We start from the raw sequence: 19,733 nt of genomic DNA on the forward strand, positions 1-19,733 counted from the left end.
AGATGGGGAAACAGACGCACAAAGATTCTCTTTTCCAAGGCCACAGAGAGAGATGGTGTCTGAGTCAGGATTAGAGCTCTGGAGAGTTAGCCTCTAAAGCTGCCCTCAAATACACAGCTGGCTGTGATATTGGGAGTTATCCTTGTGTATCTGATAGATTAACTGGGCCTTTAATGTGAATAGAAAGGAAGGCGTGGTATTGTATTAAGTTAGATAGACTATATAGGCCAAAGGTGTTAACATAACCCCAGTCCCTGTCTAACAATAAACCGTGTTAAACAAGGTCATGGGTTTGGTACACAGAGACCTCGGCCAGCTTAGTACCACAGCAACCATTAAAAATCCTTATAACCTTTTATTAAAGATACAGAAAAGAAGGAAAAATAGCTAAAGCATTTGAAATCTAAAGTATTATGTATTAACAGTATCCCTTATTCTCGTTCCATTTAGGTAGAGAGTTTTTAGAAGGAAAAACACCCTTGTTTGACAGTCTCTTAGATGGTATTAATAACTATGCTTTTGGGTAAAAGAGAAGTTAGTTGTGATGGGCTAGAGTTGTTGCTTCTTCTGCTGCTACTGTTGAAGTCCAATCCCTTTCTTCCCAAGTGGTGTTTGGGAGCCAGCTGGAGCCAGTAGAGGTGGCGATGTTGTCTGGGTCCCTTTCTCTTGCCCAGTCTGGTCAGGACATCTCAGGATTAGGGTAATGAAGGCCCGAGGTCCCAGGAGATCATGGGGGTGGAAGCCATGAAGGTGAAGCTTGCTTCAGTAACCACCATTTCTGTTATTTCACGTTGTCAGTTCTTTCTGTATTTTCTTTCCCCCTAAAGTCTGTTTCTTTTAGTAAGGAGTGATTGATGGAATAGCCCAGACCCACATTATTTTGCACACCATTAGGCCTAATATCTGATACAGCAGTTTTGGTGCACTAACTTCCAGCTCCACGTCATATGTTTTTAACAAACATAATTTGAACAGTCTTTGGATTATATCAATATCTGTGTGACTTTCTGTTTGGACTAATTTTGTCTGTCTGTTTGTTTCTCTTGCACTTGTTTATAACATTCTTTATTGAAAATAATTTGATCTACTTTCCATGGTTTATTCCTAAGCAGGCAAAAGATATAGACCAATTGTCACAGCAGAAGGAAAAGTAAAAAATGGCCTTTTAATGGAGAAAATTAGCAATAAAACTGCTCTGGAATACTTTCTGCTCTTTATCAGGTTAATGGCCAAGAAACAGGAGAGAAGCTAGCTGCCTATACCTATACACCTGAAGCCATTTATGGAGCTTCCCACTTATACGTTTTACCTAATCATAGACTACTGCATGGAAATAGTAGTCTGAGGGAAGTGTTGCAGAGTGAGTTTATCCCAGGCAAAGGTGAGTTTTTGTTCAGATTTTATTTTATTCTGAAACTGTGATAGTTTTAGAGATTAATCTTAAAAAAAAAAAAAAAAGTGAGCATGAAAATTCCTGTTGAGGAGGAACAATTCCTTTTGATTCTTTGCACGTCACCCTGACTTCAAGGACAGTGTGATGACAATAGCTGGAATATCAGTCTTAGTATTATAATGGTTGTAAAACCTTTAAAGAAGTCAATTGGTTGCATGAAAATAGTGGAACATATTCCTGTTTCTGTTCTCAGCCCTTTCTCCCATAAAATGGTAGAAAGCTCCAGACTGTGGTTGTAGTTGCCCAGTGGAAAATTCTCCTGGTGGAGCATTGCCTCTTCATTGGCATAAAGCTGCCAGAGTCAGCCACAGATACCTCCCCATTCTGCTCTACCCAATCCCTGGAATGTAAGGGGCATGTGGGAAAAGTTGGGAATCTGGAGGGAGCATGGCTAAGATATGCTTTGTCACGCTGATCCTCAGCTGGCATAACGTCCCAATGGAGTAAGTTAGAGCAGCCCCATGGCTGGCCTTGACTTATTCTGGAGCTGGCACAGACTCTCCTCCGGGGTAAGAGAGTTGTAACTGACTTCCTAACAGACACTGAACTCACCTGGGCTAAGTAGAGATATGGCCCCTTATTTTGTTACTCATATCATTGTGAGTTTCCAAATGTAACAGGATGCCTTAAAGCAGATTAAGTGGAAAATATACATATTTTATTTCCACTTCATTCTGCTAATACTTAATATTTTTTCAACTTAATAAAAATACAACTACCTTGTGTACATGTGTTTATAATATAAGGTCAAATCCTCTGCTTTGCTCCTTTTATGCTCAGTGGAGCAGATAAGGGAGACCATCAGAGAACCAGTTGCATCTCCTTGACTCTCTTCCCAATGTCTGGCTTGGGTATAGATTTAGGGCTACTCTAAATTGCCACAGCTCACAATAGTCCCTAAGGGGCCATCTGCCTGCTGTGGGTAGTTGGAGCACAGTGCATTTCAGCTACTCTTCCCCACCTTAGAGACTAACAAATTTATTTGAGCATAAGCTTTTGTGAGCTACAGTTCACTTCATCGGATGCATTCAGTGGAAAATACAGTGGGGAGATTTATATACACAGAGAACATGAAACAATGGGTGTTACCATACACACTGTAACGAGAGTGATCAGGTAAGGTGAGCTATTACCAGCAGGAGAGCGGCGGGAGGAAAACCTTTTGTACTGATGATCAAGGTGGGCCATTTCCAGCAGTTGACAAGAACGTCTGAGGAACAGCGGGGGGAGGCGGAATAAACATGGGGAAATAGTTTTACTTTGTGTAATGACCCATCCACTCCCAGTCTTTATTCAAGCCTAAGTTAATTGTATCCAGTTTGCAAATTAATTCCAATTCAGCAGTCTCTCGTTGGAGTCTGTTTTAGAAGTTTTTTTTTTTTTAAGAATTGCCACTTTTAGGTCTGTAATCGAGTGACCAGAGAGCTTGAAGTGTTCTCCAACTGGTTTTTGGACTTCCTTCCTGGACACTACGGTGCTAATAAGCGATGGTCACATAAACACTACCCTATACCAGAAACCTACTGACCGCTATGCCTACCTACATACCTCCAGCTTTCATCCAGACCACACCACACGATCCATTGTCTAGAGCCAAGCTCTACAATACAACCGCATTTGCTCCAACCCCTCAGACAGAGACAAACACCTACAGGATCTCTATCAAGCATTCTTACAACTACAATACCCACCTGCTGAAGTGAAGAAACAGATGGACAGAGCCAGAAGAGTACCCAGAAGTTACCTACTACAAGACAGGCCCAACAAAGAAAATAACAGAATGCCACTATCCATCACCTTCAGCCCCCAACACAAACCTCTCCAACGCATCATCAAGGATCTACAACCTATCCTGAAGGACGACCCATCACTCTCACAGATCTTGGGAGACAGGCCAATCCTTGTTTACAGACAGCCCCCAACCTGAAGCAAATACTCACCAGCAACCACACAACAAAAACACTAATCCAGGAACCTATCCTTGCAACAAAGCCCGTTGCCAACTGTGTCCACATATCTATTCAGGGGACACCATCATAGGGTCTAATCACATCAGCCACACTATCAGAGGCTTGTTCACCTGCATATCTACCAATGTGATATATGCCATCATGTGTCAGCAATGCCCCTCTGCCACGTACATTGGCCAAACTGGACAGTCTCTATGTAAAAGAATAAATGGACACAAATCAGATGTCAAGAATTATAACATTCAAAAACCAGTGGGAGAACACTTCAGTCTCTTTGGTCACTCGATTACAGACCTAAACGTGGCAATTCTTCAACAAAAAAACTTCAGAAACAGACTCCAATGAGAGACTGCTGAATTGGAATTAATTTGCAAACTGGATACAATTAACTTAGGCTTGAATAAAGACTGGGAGTGGATGGGTCATTACACAAAGTAAAACTATTTCCCCATGTTTATTCCACCCCTCCACCCCCGCTGTTCCTCAGACGTTCTTGTCAACTGCTGGAAATGGCCCACCTTGATTATCACTACAAAAGTCCCCCCACACACCCCGCTCTCCTGCTGGTAATAGTTGTATGGTAACACCCATTGTTTCATGTTCTCTGTGTATATAAATCTTCCCCACTGTATTTTCCACTGAATGCATCCGATGAAGTGAGCTGTAGCTCACGAAAGCTTATGCTCAAATAAATTTGTTAGTCTCTAAGGTGCCACAAGTCCTCTTTTTCTTTTTGCGGATACAGACTAACATGACTGCTCCACTGAAATCTTCCCCACCTGTGACATGCTTGCTGAACTGAATGCTGTAGGGACAGTGATATAGGAATTGGCTATGCCAGGTTTATAGCTATTGGAGACTTGCCCACATGGGGGATATCCCCAACAGGAAAGATGAGCCTGATTCCATCCCTTTTGCACCACTGTGCACAGGGACAGAGCTGACCAGAGAATTTTGCTCAATGTCTTTAACATAACTGCATACTGCTTTTTCCACCTCGTTCAATGACAGAATACATGGCTTAGAGAATGAGGCAGCTGTTCAAGAATTATTTTTATCTTCATTGCTCTGCCTCATTAACTTCATACCCTCCAACTTCTGCAGGGAATGAGGAAGGAATCCTACAGAAAAAAAAAAGTGACATGTAATTAAAGATAGTGCCATAATGTAAATGCGCAGGGAGCAGAGTTAAGGTACTTCCTGACTTGAATGGGTCATTTTTACAACCATGATATTTTTCATACGGAATCAGAAGAAACTGGAGCCGGAAGGTATTGGTTATCTAGAGCCTTTTCCATGGGAGCCAGGAGAAACTGGAGCTGGGATGTCAGAGGGATTCTGTTGTATTATTAAAAACTACTGTGCCTGTGAGACATGCATGTTAAGCTCTTATAACTCAGCTAAATCAAAACAGATTTTCATTGGCCCAGGGAAAGGCACAGCTGCATTCTAGGGATTATATTCTTGCCAATTTTTATATTCCTATGCCAGACGACTGGAGCACAAAAGCTGTGCAGTAAAGATCATGTGTTACTTTTTATAATGGCAAAAGTGTATTTTTTACACATTTCCTACACACAAATAGTTGAATCATTGTTGCTTCAAGTTGCCCAAAGGAATTCACCCTCCCACAAGACCAGATCTAGAAAATTTCAGCCAGAATGAAGTTTGAGAAAGTTATAAGCAATTGAAAAGAACCTTTAAAATGGAAACAGTTACACACCTTGTGACACACCCTCTGGGTACAGTCTGGACTGTGGGACCACTGTGTCCCATTAATTCTCCTCCCTGGGCTGTCTCTTACAATGTGCTAATGACAAGCAGCAAAACCCCTCCAGGTGCTGTGATCACTCAGTCAACAACATGCAGGGACATACCCAGCTAAGGTGCATGAATGCTCTGTATGCCACTCATGAATTATACAGCGAGAGGCCCCAGCCAATTTCCCCAGACTTGCACCCCAGAAATGTACTGTTTTACACAGCCCAAGACCTCCCCTTGAACCATGCAAGCTCATCAATTAGTTTGCCACTTCGTTAAAGGAAAGTGGACATGCACCAGCCTTTGCGACTTGGGGGCTAGGTAACCCCCATTGGGTACATGCCCTCTCTGAGGAGTCTCTGGGAGAGTGGATTCTTATTGATGGGCAATCAACACATGTCTGGCTGGTCCTGATGTAAATCTGTCATGTCAGTTGTTCTTTGTTGCCACTGAAAAGCTATTTGTGGGCATTTTCCACTTACCCCATATTTCAGTAACAAACACATAGCAATACTTCATAGCTTCACATACAATGATAGTACATACAATCCAACAGGATAGTAATGTTCAACAGATTGAGACTTTTAAAATGATACCTCACAAGGCATACTGTATACAAAACATATCATAATTATATCACAGTGGTCAATATGGGTGTTCCGGGGTACTATTTTGAGGTAGCGTGCCACACGCCTCTACTATAGTATAGCTATGCACTCGTGCCATTTACTTATATATTTGGGTATATCTATACATAGAGGAACTGGAGTAACATCCTGGTCCTAGTGAAGTCAAAGGGATGTCACGGTGCTTCAAGCCACATGCCGATCCCTGGGCCTATTGGTAAACGACAAAAAGTCAATGCTAGTGCCGGCGCAGAGGATAGAGTTCATCGGAGCAGGTCCTCGACCTGCTCCAGAACATTCCTGCTGCTGGAAAGGTTCCACGCGTTGGCAAACCTCATTGCAGAAGTCTCCGCCTTTCCTCTGACTACAACCAGGGTGTGACTGTGTCTGCTGGGTCACACGGCAGCGTGCACTTACGTGGTCTGCCATGCCACGCTCAGGATGCGGCCCTTGCAACGATGGCTGGGGATGATCTATTCCCAGTCCCGAGACCCCCTGGAAAAGATCATTACCATTCCCCAGGTGTTACTTACCTCACTGTGATGGTGGACCGACCTCAGGACAGTCCTGGAGGGGGTTCCGTTCAACAACCCCCTTCACTCCATTGAGTTGGAGTTGGACACCTCGGACCTGTGCTGGGGTGTGCATCTCAGCGACCTCCAGACGCAGGGGGATGTGATCCCCGGAGGAGGCGAAGTTGCACATAAACATCAAAGAGCTCCAAGCAGTCCAGCTGGTGTGCAGTCGTCTTGCCCCACCTGTTGGGCAAGGTGGTACGAGTCCTGATGGACAACACAGCCTCGATGTTCTACATTAACAGGCAAGGGGGAGCGCGCTTGTCAGCCTCCTGTCAGCAGGCACTCCGTCTATGGGACTTCTGCATCAGCCACGGAATCCACCTGGAAGCTTGTCTCCTTCCCGGTGTCAAGAATACACTGGCGGACCAGCTCAGCAAGGACTTCTCCTCTCACAAGTGGTTGCTCCACCCGGAGGTAGCCTGCATGATCTTCCAGAGGTGGGGAACTCCCCAAGTGGAAACAGGAAGTGCCATCCGTTCTGTTCTTGGCAAGGTCTGAGCAGGGGATCCCTCTCCGACTCCTTCCTCCTCTCATGGTCAAGCAGCCTGATGTACACATTTCCTCTGATTCCACTCATAATCAGGGTCCTGGCAAAGAACAAGAGAGACAAAGCTCAGGTTTTCGTGATCGCCCCGACATGGCCTCACCAGCATTGGTTCGGCACGCTCATGAACTTGTCAGCGGCCCCTCCCTGGCCAACTGACCAGACCTGCTGTCAAAGGACCACGGTCAGCTCCTACACCCCAACCTCGAGTCCCTCCACCTCTCGGCGTGGATGCTGTGTGGCTGAACCCAGAGGAGCGGGCCTGTTTGGAAGTCATCCAACAGGTCCTCCTGGGGAGTAGGAAACCCTCAACTAGACTGACTTAGCTTGCCAAGTGGATGAGGTTTTCCTCTGGGGGTCCGAACGTGGCATCTCTCCCTCGCGTTCTTCCATACAGGCTGTCCTGGACTACCTGCTCCATTTGAGGAACCAGGGGCTGGCGCACTCTTCAATTGGAGCAGTGGTTCTCAAACTTTTGTATTGGTGACCCCTTTCACACAGCAAACCTGAGTGTGACCCCCCCCTTATAAATTAAAAACACTGTAAAAAATATTTAACACTGTTATAAATGCTGGAGGTGAAGCAGGGTTTGGGGTGGAGGCTGACCGCTCGCAACCCCCTATGTAATAACCTCGTGAACCCCTGAGGGGTCATGACTCCCAGTTTGAGAACCCTTGTATCAGAGTGCATCTAGCGTCCATCTCCGCTTTTCACCCGCCGATCCAAGGACAGACAGTGTTTTCCCATGACATAACGGTCAGATTCTTGAGGGGGCTCAAGAGACTCTTCTTGTGGGTATGGGTTCCTGTCCCACAGTGGGATCTTAACTTGTTCCTCTCTAGGCTCACCGGCCCGCCCTTTGAGCCGCTCGGTCCCTGCTCCTTTTCCCACCTGTCATGGAAGGTCATGTTCCTGGTGGCGGTGATGTTGATGTCAGAGAGATGGGTCTCTGAGATAAAAGCCTTGACCTCAGAACCACCGTACATGGTCTTCTACAAAGACAAAGTTCAGCTGCAGCCCCCACCCAGCCTTCCTGCCGAAGTTGATATCCACCTTCCATTTAAACCAGGACATCTTCCGGTATTCTGTCCCAAACAGCACGAGACCAGTGAAGAGAGGGTCTTAACTCTCTGGATGTCCGAAGGGCCTTGGCTTTTTACTTAAAACGTACCATAAATCAACATAGAACATACCATAAATCAATGTTCCGTAAATCAACTCAGCTCTTCATCGCTATAGCAGACAGGATGAAGGGCCTTCCGGTGTCCTCACAGAGGATTTCCAATTGAATCACCTCATGTATAAGGACCTGTTACCACCTGGCAGGGGTTCCACCACCACCAATTGTCAGAGCCCACTCAACGAAAGCTCAGGCATCTTCAGCAACCTTCCTGGCACATATCCCTATCCAGGATATCTGTAAAGCCTTAACGTGGTCCTCAGTGCACACATTCACAGCTCGTTATGCCATTACTCAACAGGCCAGAGATGACGCTGGGTTTGGCAGAGCTGTTTTGCGATCTACACGTCCGTAAACTCCTACCCACCTCTGTTGGCACTGCTTGGGAGTCACCTAATATGGAATAGACCTGAACAAACCCTCGAAGAAGAAAAGACAGTTACCTTTTCCGTAACTGGTGTTCTTCGAGATGTGTTGCTCATGTCCATTCCATATTAGGTGTGTGTGCTTGCGACATGCACCGGTGCCGGAAGTTTTTCCCTCATCAGTATCCGTAGGAGACTGGCTCTGGCACCCTCTGGAGTGGCGCCCGCATGGTGCGGTATAAGGGGCACTGCCCCCCCACCCCCGACAGTGGGGAAGGAGGGTGGGTTGTGGAATGGACATGAGCAACACATCTCGAAGAACACCAGTTATGGAAAAGGTAACAACTGTCTTTTCTCTTGTTTCTGGCCCCAACCTAAGGCTAGTTCATATGAGTTCGTGATAATCCCTTATTCTGCTTGAGAAATTTTTCTTAGATACCAAATTTCTGGTTTCTACAAGGCCTTTTGTGTGTTGCTTATTCTGCTGCCTGGGAGGGAAAGTGAGCAACTTCCTGTGACATCTCTCATTGTGAGGGATGGATGGTAGGAGTTACTCTGGTAAAACCCTTGACCTCTGAAGGATAACTTAGTTCAACTATCTCAGCAAAAAGATATGAGAGAGCTCCCAAATCTATTTCTGCCAGATCCCTCCATGCTGCAATACCTATTTCTTCTGCAAGATATCAGATTGACTGGAATTTATTAGGGCCGTCAAGTGATTAAAAAAATTAATTGTGATTAGTTGTGCGATTAATCATGCTGTTAAACAACAATAGAATACCATTTATTTTGAATATTTTTGGATCTTTACTACATTTTCAAATATATTCATTTCAGTTACAACACAGAATACAAAGTATACAGTGCTCACTTTATATTTATTTTTGATTGCAAATATTTGCACTGTAAAAAAACAAAAAAATTGTATTTTTCAATTCACCTCATACAAGTACTGTAGTGCAATCTCTTTACCATGAAAGTTGAACTTACAAATGTAGAATTATGTACAAAAAAAACTGCATTCAAAAATAAAACAGTGTAAAACATTAGCTCCTACAAGTCCACTCAGTCCTACTTCTTGGTCAGCCAATCACTCAAACAAACAAGGTTGTTTACAATTTGCAGGAGATAATGCTGCCTGCCTCCTGCATTTGTAAGTTACACTTTCACGATAAAGAGATTGCACTTCAGTACTTGTATGAGGTGAATTGAAAAATATTTTTTGTTTATCATTTTTATAGTGCATATATTTGTAATCAAAAATAATAATATAAAGTGAGCACTGTGCACTTTATATTCTGTGTTGTAATTGAAATCAATATTTAAAATGTAGAAAAACATCCACAAAGATTTAATACATTTCAGTTGGTATTCTATTGTTATAAGTGTGATTAATCATGATTAATTTTGTAAATCATGATTAATTTTTTTGAGTTAATCGCGTGGGTTAACTGTGATTAATTGACAGCCCTAGAATTTATTATTTTAAAGGGACACTGTCAGCCAAAATAATGCTTTGGTCTGAAATTGTTGTACCTACTGTTGTTTCAAGAAATGTCTAAAATGAGTGACCCTGAAAGAAATTGCAGAAAAATAATGTATTTCACTTGGTTCACTTTGTACATTATCAGTTCTTTGCACATTCTCTGTTCCTCTGTTTCTACTGTATTTTGACTTAGTTTCTCTTATTTGTGGGGATCTTTCACATGCCATCAGGAAGCAGAAAAACAGTTTTTTAAATCACAAAATTTGGCAGCGGGACCTGTAGAAGCTTTTAACAGCTTTAAATTCATATTTTGAAATTGACTAGATTCTAACTTGAGCCTCTCCCTTTAAATAAAGAAAGTACTTTGATTCAGTGAGTTACTTCATAAAAAATTAGGATGCAAAGCACAGAAATTTTCATATTAATAAGTGAGATTCTTAGCACTGTTGGTGTCATATTTTAATTATTGTGATCTTTACATGTATTTGCAGACTGTCTTACATCAGTGACAGCAGTGAATTTACTTACCAGACAGGAGGTTCCTATAGTAATCTCTGCAAAATCAGATTTTGAGAACTATATTGATACTAAAATAGGTAAGTGACATTTAAAATACAAGAGCAACATTGAGGTTTTTCAGTTACTATTTTGGAGTACCAGAACTGCTGCTGTAAACCTTTGAAGATAATGGCTGTCTTAGGGCCTTTAGAGGCCATATTCTTCTTAATTAAGGGAAAGAAAAGGTAGCTACGCAGAATTTGTTACAGGTCTGAATACAAAGAGACAGGGTAATATTCTTCTCTTTCATTACAATATATTATAAAAAATTAATAAAATTAAAAGCTGACTGTAGTGAGACCCCCAAGCTTGAAGACCTCCACATTTTCTCTTAAGAATTATAATACAAGACATGTGAATCTGAGTGTCTATTTCTCACACATACCAAAACAGAACCGCATCAATGTTTAATGTAAAAAATATTTGCCAAAGACCCAAACTCATAACAGTATAGTTTTGCTATGCCTACATACAATAGAACCCCCCAAACAAGATAACTTAAAAATTGCCTTACTTCAATAATGTATCAAACCATCAATCCAAATTTGGCTTTATCTAGTTGTATTTGTTTGATATCAATAAAATACAGAATGTACAGTAATTGTGTTTGATCATGGTCAGTGATCTCAAAACTGGGAATCTGAATGTACCATCCCCAGGGCTGTCAGCTCTGTCTTGCCTTGCTACTTCTCCTAGACTCTCTTCTGCTTTTTTCTTTGCACCTTGCTGCTTTTACATCCTGGGAAGGATTAGCCTATGTGTGCTACCCTACCGGGCAGGACCAGGCTGGGTGGCAAATGTGGAATATTAGCCCAAATGTGCAGCTTTCTGGAAAACAAGGGCCACTTCAGAGGTCTGATTGAACAAAAAATCAATAATAAAATACAGAGTTCCTTTTGGTGGGTTCTTTTTAAATCAGTTTTTAAGTTCATTATGTTCTCATAAACTGCTGAATTTTCTTAGAAATTCTTTAACAGAACAGTTATTAGAAAAAATGGATTGAATAAATCAAGTGATATGACTAGCCTACAAGCTGTGATATTATGAGTTTCACAGCATGGGTTGGAACTCGTTAGCCCAATCATATAATAGACTGTATTATTATGCCCAGTTTAGAATCAGTAAAATGTAGGTGACTGATGTGAACTGTTAAAGTGAGAAATTTTTTTAGGTTGTTTTTACCTTCGTCTTATTTTCTTTCACAAAAAAATTTTTTAGATAGTCTTACAGAGCTGTAAAAGCTTAATACATGTTTGGAAGATGTATATGAACAAGTGTGGGGGAGGACATTGAGGAGGGAAGACAGAAGGGAACAAAACAAAGTGTGTCTTGGATCTTTTCAATTTCCTTGAGATTAAAAAAAAAAACAAAACCTAGCTCGTCTTAGTCCTAAAAGTGTTTTTTAAAACCTTAAAGATTCCATGTATTGTCTTTCTCCTGTGTTTTCCATCTTTCTCACTCACAGTCAGTCAATGCCTTCCTTTTCGGTGTCCCCCTCTCAGCCTTTGCAAAGCCAGCCAGGGTTACAAAGTCTTGTAACTTTTTAAAGGTATTCATCCTCTTCAAGATGTTTAGCAAACTTGGCTGTTTTATTTAGAGTCCAGATTTTCAAGAGTCTCCAAATTTGCACATTCAGAATTTTAGCACATACTTGTTTGTGTATGTATTGAGTTGCTTTGTACACACAAATTGCTTCAAACATAAATTTTGAATGAATAAGTTATCTTGAAATTTTCTTTAGATAAAGAAAGTCAATCTCCAGGCTGTTAATCTGGAGCTTTTTGTGAGAACTAAATTCAATAAAAAATTAATTTAATAACATTGTCTGAGTATTGATCGGATATTTTACTGCATCTTTATTAGTTTGGGTGTGGTATACCATCAGTATTAATATGACTTCCATGTGTCTTCTTTATTGACTCCTAGTGATGATTTGATATAACACAGTTCCTTTCAACATTTTTGTCAAGTAGTTCCACTTTAATCTCCAAGGAGTACGTAACTAATACGCCATTATATTTTTGGGAGCCAAAGTATATCAAAACTATTTCTGGAATAGGAGAGGCCAAATAATTGAGATTTCCTAATATTACTTTTGATGACAAGCCTTTATTTTGTTCACTGGCGTGTACTTTGGTCTTACGTATGCTGGATACCTCCCAGCTCTTCCCAGGAAATGCTGGATGCCAACTGTTGAGTTTTGATAAAGGACAGTGGCATTGTCCTCTTCTCTAAAGAAAAATAGACTAAAATGTGGGAGCTGCTTTCCTCTGTTTGTGCAGCATATGGTAAAACCACCTGTGGTGGATTGAAGGGGGTTCTTAGTAAGATACCGATATACCATATTTTAATAGGGGTTTAAGAATGGCAATAGGGAGCTTCTGCTGTGGAGTTTCATAGTGATTCCACATTTTGGTTTCCTTTTTGTTTGTTTGTTTTTGTTTTGCATTAGTTATCTGCTTCTGTATTTCCATATATCGACACAGCTGAAATATTTAACACAATGGGCAGTTTTGTGGCTGAGTAAGGGTGTATGTTAAACAGTCTTTTGAATTCAAGTTTGTATTGTGATAATTCTAAGGTGGTTGGGGGGGTGTTTGTTTTTTGTTTGTTTGTTTTGTTTTGTTTTGAGAGCCTCTAGATCTGTAATATCAAAAGTTGTTTCCAAGAATAGGAAGGAAAAAAGATAACCTGACATTTGGGTTGGTCAATAAATCTCCTGTTCTGGCTGATGGAGGCCAACCTAGTAATGCAAGCTTCTTTAAAAAATAGAACAAATGACCCCCCAAAATGAAAACAAACTAATGTAGAAAGATATACATCATCATGTTATATAGTATGTCAAACAACATATAATTAATATTTGAATATAAATATGTATGATAAAAATGGGGATTTCTTAGCTAACCCCCAGAATGCAATCCTTGTAGGTGAAACACAGCAGTTGCTGGACAGATTGCAGCTGTCAGGCGGTAACATTGTGAACAAGGATTATTTTAAAATAATAAATCACTTTTTGATATTGGTAAGTTGCAGCAATAAAAAGAATTCTGTGGGGGTTAGAAAAGACTTGTATTCAAAATGTGTGACTGTCCCAGGTAATAAGGCACAGTGGGAAAAGGTGTCATCGGTGGCCTTAAATATTCTGACGGAATGGCTTATTCTGGCAGCAGTAAGAAATACTTTCTCTAGCTTTATTCTGAATGGAAGGTTGACATTACTCTGAATTGGAATTACTGGAGATGACTTTCTGATAGTAAATGACGAGATTTTAAAAAGAGGGGGCAGCAATGTTGAAGGACTTCGTCAAGTTAAGTCATTTTCTTTTTTAAAAAACTTTACCTTTATTTTTAGTAACACCTTCAGTTATTAAAATTGAAATTTTTTAAAACAACTAACTTAGTATGTATTTATGCTATTTGCTTAGCTTTTGCATTTCTCTCAATTTGGTAAATGAAAACAGATTCGTCAATTTCAGTTTTATTTTTAGTCAATTTCAGACCCAATCACTTTCAGGTTCTCCTGAGCTAGCACAGTGATAATGATTTTTGGGTTGTAAACACTATAAGATAATGTTTTGTTATAACTGTTGTCACTCAAATTTCACAAGCTTGTTTTTATAAATTTTGTGAAATGTTGGCAAAATTTAACTTGCCAATGTCTTTTTAAAGCCATTGGAAAAAAGTAAATAAGTGCCAATAGATGAAAATATTTTCCTCAAAAAAATGACGAGGAGCAGCCAAGTTAGCCAATTATGGAACTGATTTTTTCCCCCTTCCATGGATAGGAATTCCTAATACTAATCCAGAAGATGCTGCTGTCGCCCAGAATCTAGGTCTCTCTTTCTCTGAAGTCATTGAAACACTACCAGATGGTTTGGAGACCATAGTCAACTCCGGAGAGGTTGGTGCACTTGTACTGCATTTCTTTCTAAAGTACAGTGATAGTGCATACGAAAACCCACTACCTGGAAAATACCAAATATTTTGTTTTCAAGGCTTAGTCTTCAAAACTTTACATACATGAAAGAAGAAAAATGCTATAATAGTCTAAATTTTACAATAGAGAAGGAATAATAAATTCCATCATAAAAATGGCTTGATGTTTTTTTCTGTTTTTCATTTACACATTTGTTCTTTTTTCAGGTTAAATGTTAATATATTAGTCCCCTTGGTTGTATTCACTGGAAATTATATTACAGGCCATTTGACAGCTTCATGGCTGTGTAAGGATGTAACTCTAAACTAACACTGAAGAGTTCTTGAGAGTCTGCAAGTATTAATCTGAGGAAGGGCGGATTGTTGTTCAATAGGAGACAAGTTTTGTGTCTGTTTAACTTGGGAGGGATATTGAGTGTTTAAAATATATGAAGAAGTGAAGTATAAAATCACCCAGAATGAATATGTGAGGGAAGGTCTGATTTACCACCTATACTCTTGCAATGTCTGCCTTGGAGTTCTAATATACTGGATGCCTTGCAGTAAGGAGAATCCACCTTAACTGCAGATAACTGGTCAACAGAGGCCAGGAGTGCCGAACAAGCCCTTCCTCAGCAATGACCCATTCAGCCCATCAAGGGAGTGACCTTGATAGGCTTTCAAGGGAGACTTATCTAATCCTCATGACCAGAAGGTTGGTGACTGACATATGGGAAGCCTGGAAGATGAATGGGTGTGAAGCAGAAGAAAAATGGGGAACCTTAAAAACGCTTGGAACCTCCGTCCCATCAGAGTTTGAGTGTTAGGTTTGTGTACAATGCATATGAAAAATAATATAATGGTGCTACTACAGCATTGTCAATAGTAGCATATATCAAATGTCTGTCTTTCTTTTTATCAGTTCACAGGCATGACTAGGCAGGAAGCTTTAAAAGCCCTAACCCAGCTGGCCAAAAATAAAGGAGTAGGTGGAGACCTAACAAGTGACAAGTTAAGAGATTGGTTAATATCGCGACAGCGGTACTGGGGAACACCTATTCCCATAATCCACTGTCAGACCTGTGGCACAGTCCCTGTGCCTTATGAGGATTTACCTGTGGAGTTGCCCAATATAACCTCCTTTACAGGAAAGGGAGCCTCCCCTCTAGAAACTGTCCCAGAGTGGATGAACTGTTCATGTCCAAGGTGAGCAAATATTATATACTGTCCACTTGCTATAATTCTTCTTGTCGTAATATGGCCTCTTACTGTTTCTTAATATAAGCTCTTTTTCTTGATAAATACCTAGTGGAGGAAAAGTTGAGTGTTTTTAAGTTAGAGGAAAGAAAATGAGAAAAATAAAATAGTTTTTTCACCTTCTTCCTCTAGTTCTTTATAGTACCGTTTACTTCATCGATTGCAAGATTTTTTTCTCTTTCAACAACAAAGTTAAAGCAAAGATTGTAGGGTATATTGAGTTTTCATTTGCTTTTGTTAAGGAAACTAACATATTGATCAATTAATTAACAAGTCCAACAACAGAGATAAGATGGTGCTATTGCAGTAGAATCTTATAAAGATTTACATGCCTGGTGCATTTTACATGTCAGCAAATAATTCAGGTTGAAGTAGTTAATAGGTGTATGCACTCATGGTTCAGATTTTGATCATACAGTTTGTTTCCCAGCTCTTTAAGAAGAAGAATGTAGTTCAGATTTAGAAAGATACAGATTCATTAGAGAAAGCAAGATGTCTCCAGAGCTGGTTGAGTGTCGGGTACATTGGAGTTTGTGCTCAGCTTCTGCAGGGGGAGGGAAGAGAACCCGAGGAATCCCTGAGAGAAACCCTTTCCTTTCCAGGCATATAGTGAAACCCTGCTGTCAGCAGAGCTGGTCCAGCAAGCAGGGCATTGTCAGGCTATCGAGCAGGGCATTGTCAGACTGTCATGCAGGAGAACCAGGGACATAAAGTGATGTTAAGGCTCTCTTCATAACACAGAAACTGTAAATCTCTTACTTTGGAAGGTTAGAATATTAGCATGATTCTCATTTGTAATTAGGTGGCTTACACAGGGCAGTTCTATGGCTCACTGGAAACATGTTTGACTTGTTAATGGTATACATTTTAAGTAAAGGAAAGACATACATCTACATATTTCTGCAAAGAAAATGTCATTTCAGGTAGGCTTTTTTAAACACTGCACAGTAACTTCTTAAGGAGTATGGATATTTCAAGGCAGTCTGACTAGATGAATTGTAATATTGAAGTAATGCTCTCAGCAATGTCTTCTAGTCAGAAATCCTTGACTCCTACTGAAATCTTTGTTGCCTGCACTCCAGGCTTTCCACTGATATAAATGTTGAAATGCATTTGTTGTGAAGAGGGAACACTAGTTCTGATCTCCTATAGACTGTATACTCCATCTACATGCAGAATTTAATAGCTGGGATTAGGTGGATTAACAGGATGAATAGAGATGGGAAGCTGAGGTGGCTGTGGTTGTGGGCATACAGATGTGGAGTTCTGAAACTGTAACCAATCATGAGTGGAAGGCTGTGCATAATGACTTCACAGTAGTTAAGAATTATTCAGTGAATATGCAAATACCTGCTGTCTGCATGGCTAGCTGTAGGCTATCAGTAGCCAGAGTATAGTGGCTTGCATGCTGTCACTATGTTAAGAACATAAGAAGGCCAAACTGGGTCAGACCAATGATCCATCTAGCCCAGTATCCTGTCATCCGATAGCCAAATGCTTCAGAGGAATGAATAGAACAGGGAAACTTACCTAGTGATCCATCTTCTGTCATCCATTCCCAGCTTCTGGCCATCAGAGGTTTAGGGACACCCAGAGCTTGGGGTTGTGTCCCTGATCATCTTGGCTAATAACCACTGGGTGACCTGTCCTCCATAAACTTATCTAGTTAATGAGCCGTAGCCAACTAGGGTGCAGGGAATTGCATAACTGTTATGTAAAGTATCCCAGAAGTTGATAGGCTGAGACAATTCTGTTATAGTATAATACAATATTTATTTATTTTTTGTGATAAATATATTATCCTAGTCTCTGGGCACACGTGCAGTATTTAATATAATTGACGCTTTAAAAAGTCAACTAGAAACAAGATGCCTCCACTGCAGTTATCCCCTACAAGTAAAAGCTTGTTAAAAGAGATGAGCCTTGCACAGAGATCAGACTGGAGAGAAAATATGTGGTGGTACTTCCCTAAGCTATGCCTGCCACCCAAGCTCACCTACTCATGTTGCCAGAATGAGGCACCACTCAGGGTGAATTATGCAGATATTCGTGTAATTGCCTCTCTGCTGTCTTATTTGTTTTGCTCAGTTAAAAATGTGTTGACACTGAATTATCATTGGTTTCAGAATTAGCATCCTGTTGAGATGAATGTTTGACTGTTTGTAAACTCAGGCAGATGTGATTGTATCAACTCACATTTGGTTCACATTTTGAAAGTTAACTCCACAGTTGTAAAGGCTAGAGACTTTTTTAATGGAAGTTTAGATTCTGGAGCATGAGATAGCAGTAACCAAGTGAAAATTCTGGGCTGCTAACCTGACACCACCACAGCAATCCAACCCCTTGCCTTGCACCATGCATTTCAGGGTAGCAAACTTGGTTTAAGTCATCTGAGAAAGGAAAGGAAAGGTTTTCTATTAATCTCACTCAAACATAAGTCCTCTGATACTTACCTCTAAATACATGCATCTCACATGCCTCAGGTGACCAGAAATACTGTAGCAAATACGCAGCGAGAGAGGTGGTGTCTTAGGTAGTCAGGACCCAAGTCACATAAAGGCTTTATAGACCAAAGACTCACCACACCGAGCAGTGACTAGGAAGCCAGTGTTGCTGTTGAAGAGCTTGTTTAATATGCTGTCTATGGTTTACACTATCAAGCAGGCAGGCAGACTCGTGCTGTGCTAGCTAAAGCTTCCAAGCACAGTAACAGATTAAAGTTACAATTTTGTACGTGTTAAACAGCCAGTTGACATTCTTTGTGTTATATATAGTGCACACAGGTTTGCAGCAGGTTGCAAAATTTCATTTGTATTATAAATTTATAATCATTTTTTAGCAGATACATTCTTAAATACTGAGTAGTTGCAATAAATGCAAACACAGTTTTAAAAAAGTTTCCTCCTGCTGTTCATTTCCATAAGTAAATTATTTCTATTCATGGGGGAAGGAAAAACTGTTCCAGCTTTTAACTTCTCATTTTGAATCTGTTTTAGTCTGTACCTTCAATATACTACCTAGCTAATATTGATTTGTTCTAGCAGTAATCATGAATTAAAATATTACAATGACTGGGAAAGACTTGATCCTTCTCAATGAAAACTGGAATTAAACTAAATTTGTTTTTCCTGGGAATAAGTGGAAATAATCAGGAAAAACAGACCATTTTATAAAACCAGAACCAGTGAAATGAAGTCTACCCTACTCTTTCTACTGGAAGTGGTCATAAATGATTTATCTGATAGTACCAGACGAATGTGCTGGTTTTTGAGTATCTTTCTACCCTTCTATTTAATGGCAAAATACTTTTTCCTTTCTCTTGGACTTCCATAGGGTTTGTTTTATTTCTTCAAGATGTGAAAAAAATCAGCAGTGTGATTTTTTTTTTCATCTAGGAGTGCTGAGAAATTTTTCTATTCCCCAGGTGCAAAGGACCTGCAAAGAGGGAAACAGACACCATGGATACATTTGTTGATTCATCTTGGTATTACTTGAGATACACTGATCCTCATAACTCTGATAGGTAAGGCATCCAGGCAGGTTGCAAGCAGGCCCATGGTCATATGGGTGTTCATGTAACCTGGACCTTTTTTACATAGCAGAAGTAGAAAGAAAAGAAAAAACAAACAGCCAGATACTCTAGTAGTTCTACCGTCTGCTGGGTGCAGCAGGATGGGAGACTGTCTGGGAACGTCTTTATAAGTTCCTGATTCTCTGCATGCTGACTGGCCCTATTCAGGTTAGAGTAGCCTTGGGAGCTGTTCTGAACTATGGAATAAGGCTATCAGCCCCTAACGGGACATGAAAGGGCTGAGACTGCAAACTCAGCTGGTGATCCACAGCTTTTACTCCTTAAGCTGATTGCGTCCTCTCCAGCAGTAGACAAGTCTCTTATGTGTATGGACGTAAGGTGCTTTTCCGTCAACTAAGGCAGAAACAGCCAGTGTAACTTCTGTACTGTGGACAAAGCCTTCAATTTTCTCTTTAAGAAAAGGAGTACTTGTGGCACCTTAGAGACTAACCAATTTATTTGAGCAT

The 19,733-nt window shown here is 40.6% G+C and overlaps 1 protein-coding gene across 3 annotated transcripts in view; it reads left to right on the forward strand.

Annotated features, from left to right (window-relative positions):
* LARS2 (leucyl-tRNA synthetase 2, mitochondrial) overlaps nucleotides 1-19,733 on the forward strand; it is a 108,218-nt gene that overhangs the window by 56,476 nt on the left and 32,009 nt on the right. For all 3 annotated transcript variants that reach the window (XM_074943273.1, XM_074943274.1, XM_074943272.1), the window contains exons 9-13: nucleotides 1,222-1,381; nucleotides 10,455-10,559; nucleotides 14,309-14,424; nucleotides 15,361-15,644; nucleotides 19,120-19,218. In XM_074943273.1, coding sequence (XP_074799374.1) covers nucleotides 1,222-1,381; nucleotides 10,455-10,559; nucleotides 14,309-14,424; nucleotides 15,361-15,644; nucleotides 19,120-19,218 — 764 coding nt within the window. The remainder of the gene's footprint in view (nucleotides 1-1,221; nucleotides 1,382-10,454; nucleotides 10,560-14,308; nucleotides 14,425-15,360; nucleotides 15,645-19,119; nucleotides 19,219-19,733) is intronic.

The sequence above is a fragment of the Natator depressus genome, chromosome 2, assembly GCF_965152275.1.
Source record: "Natator depressus isolate rNatDep1 chromosome 2, rNatDep2.hap1, whole genome shotgun sequence".
In the NCBI taxonomy this organism is placed as follows: domain Eukaryota; kingdom Metazoa; phylum Chordata; order Testudines; family Cheloniidae; genus Natator; species Natator depressus.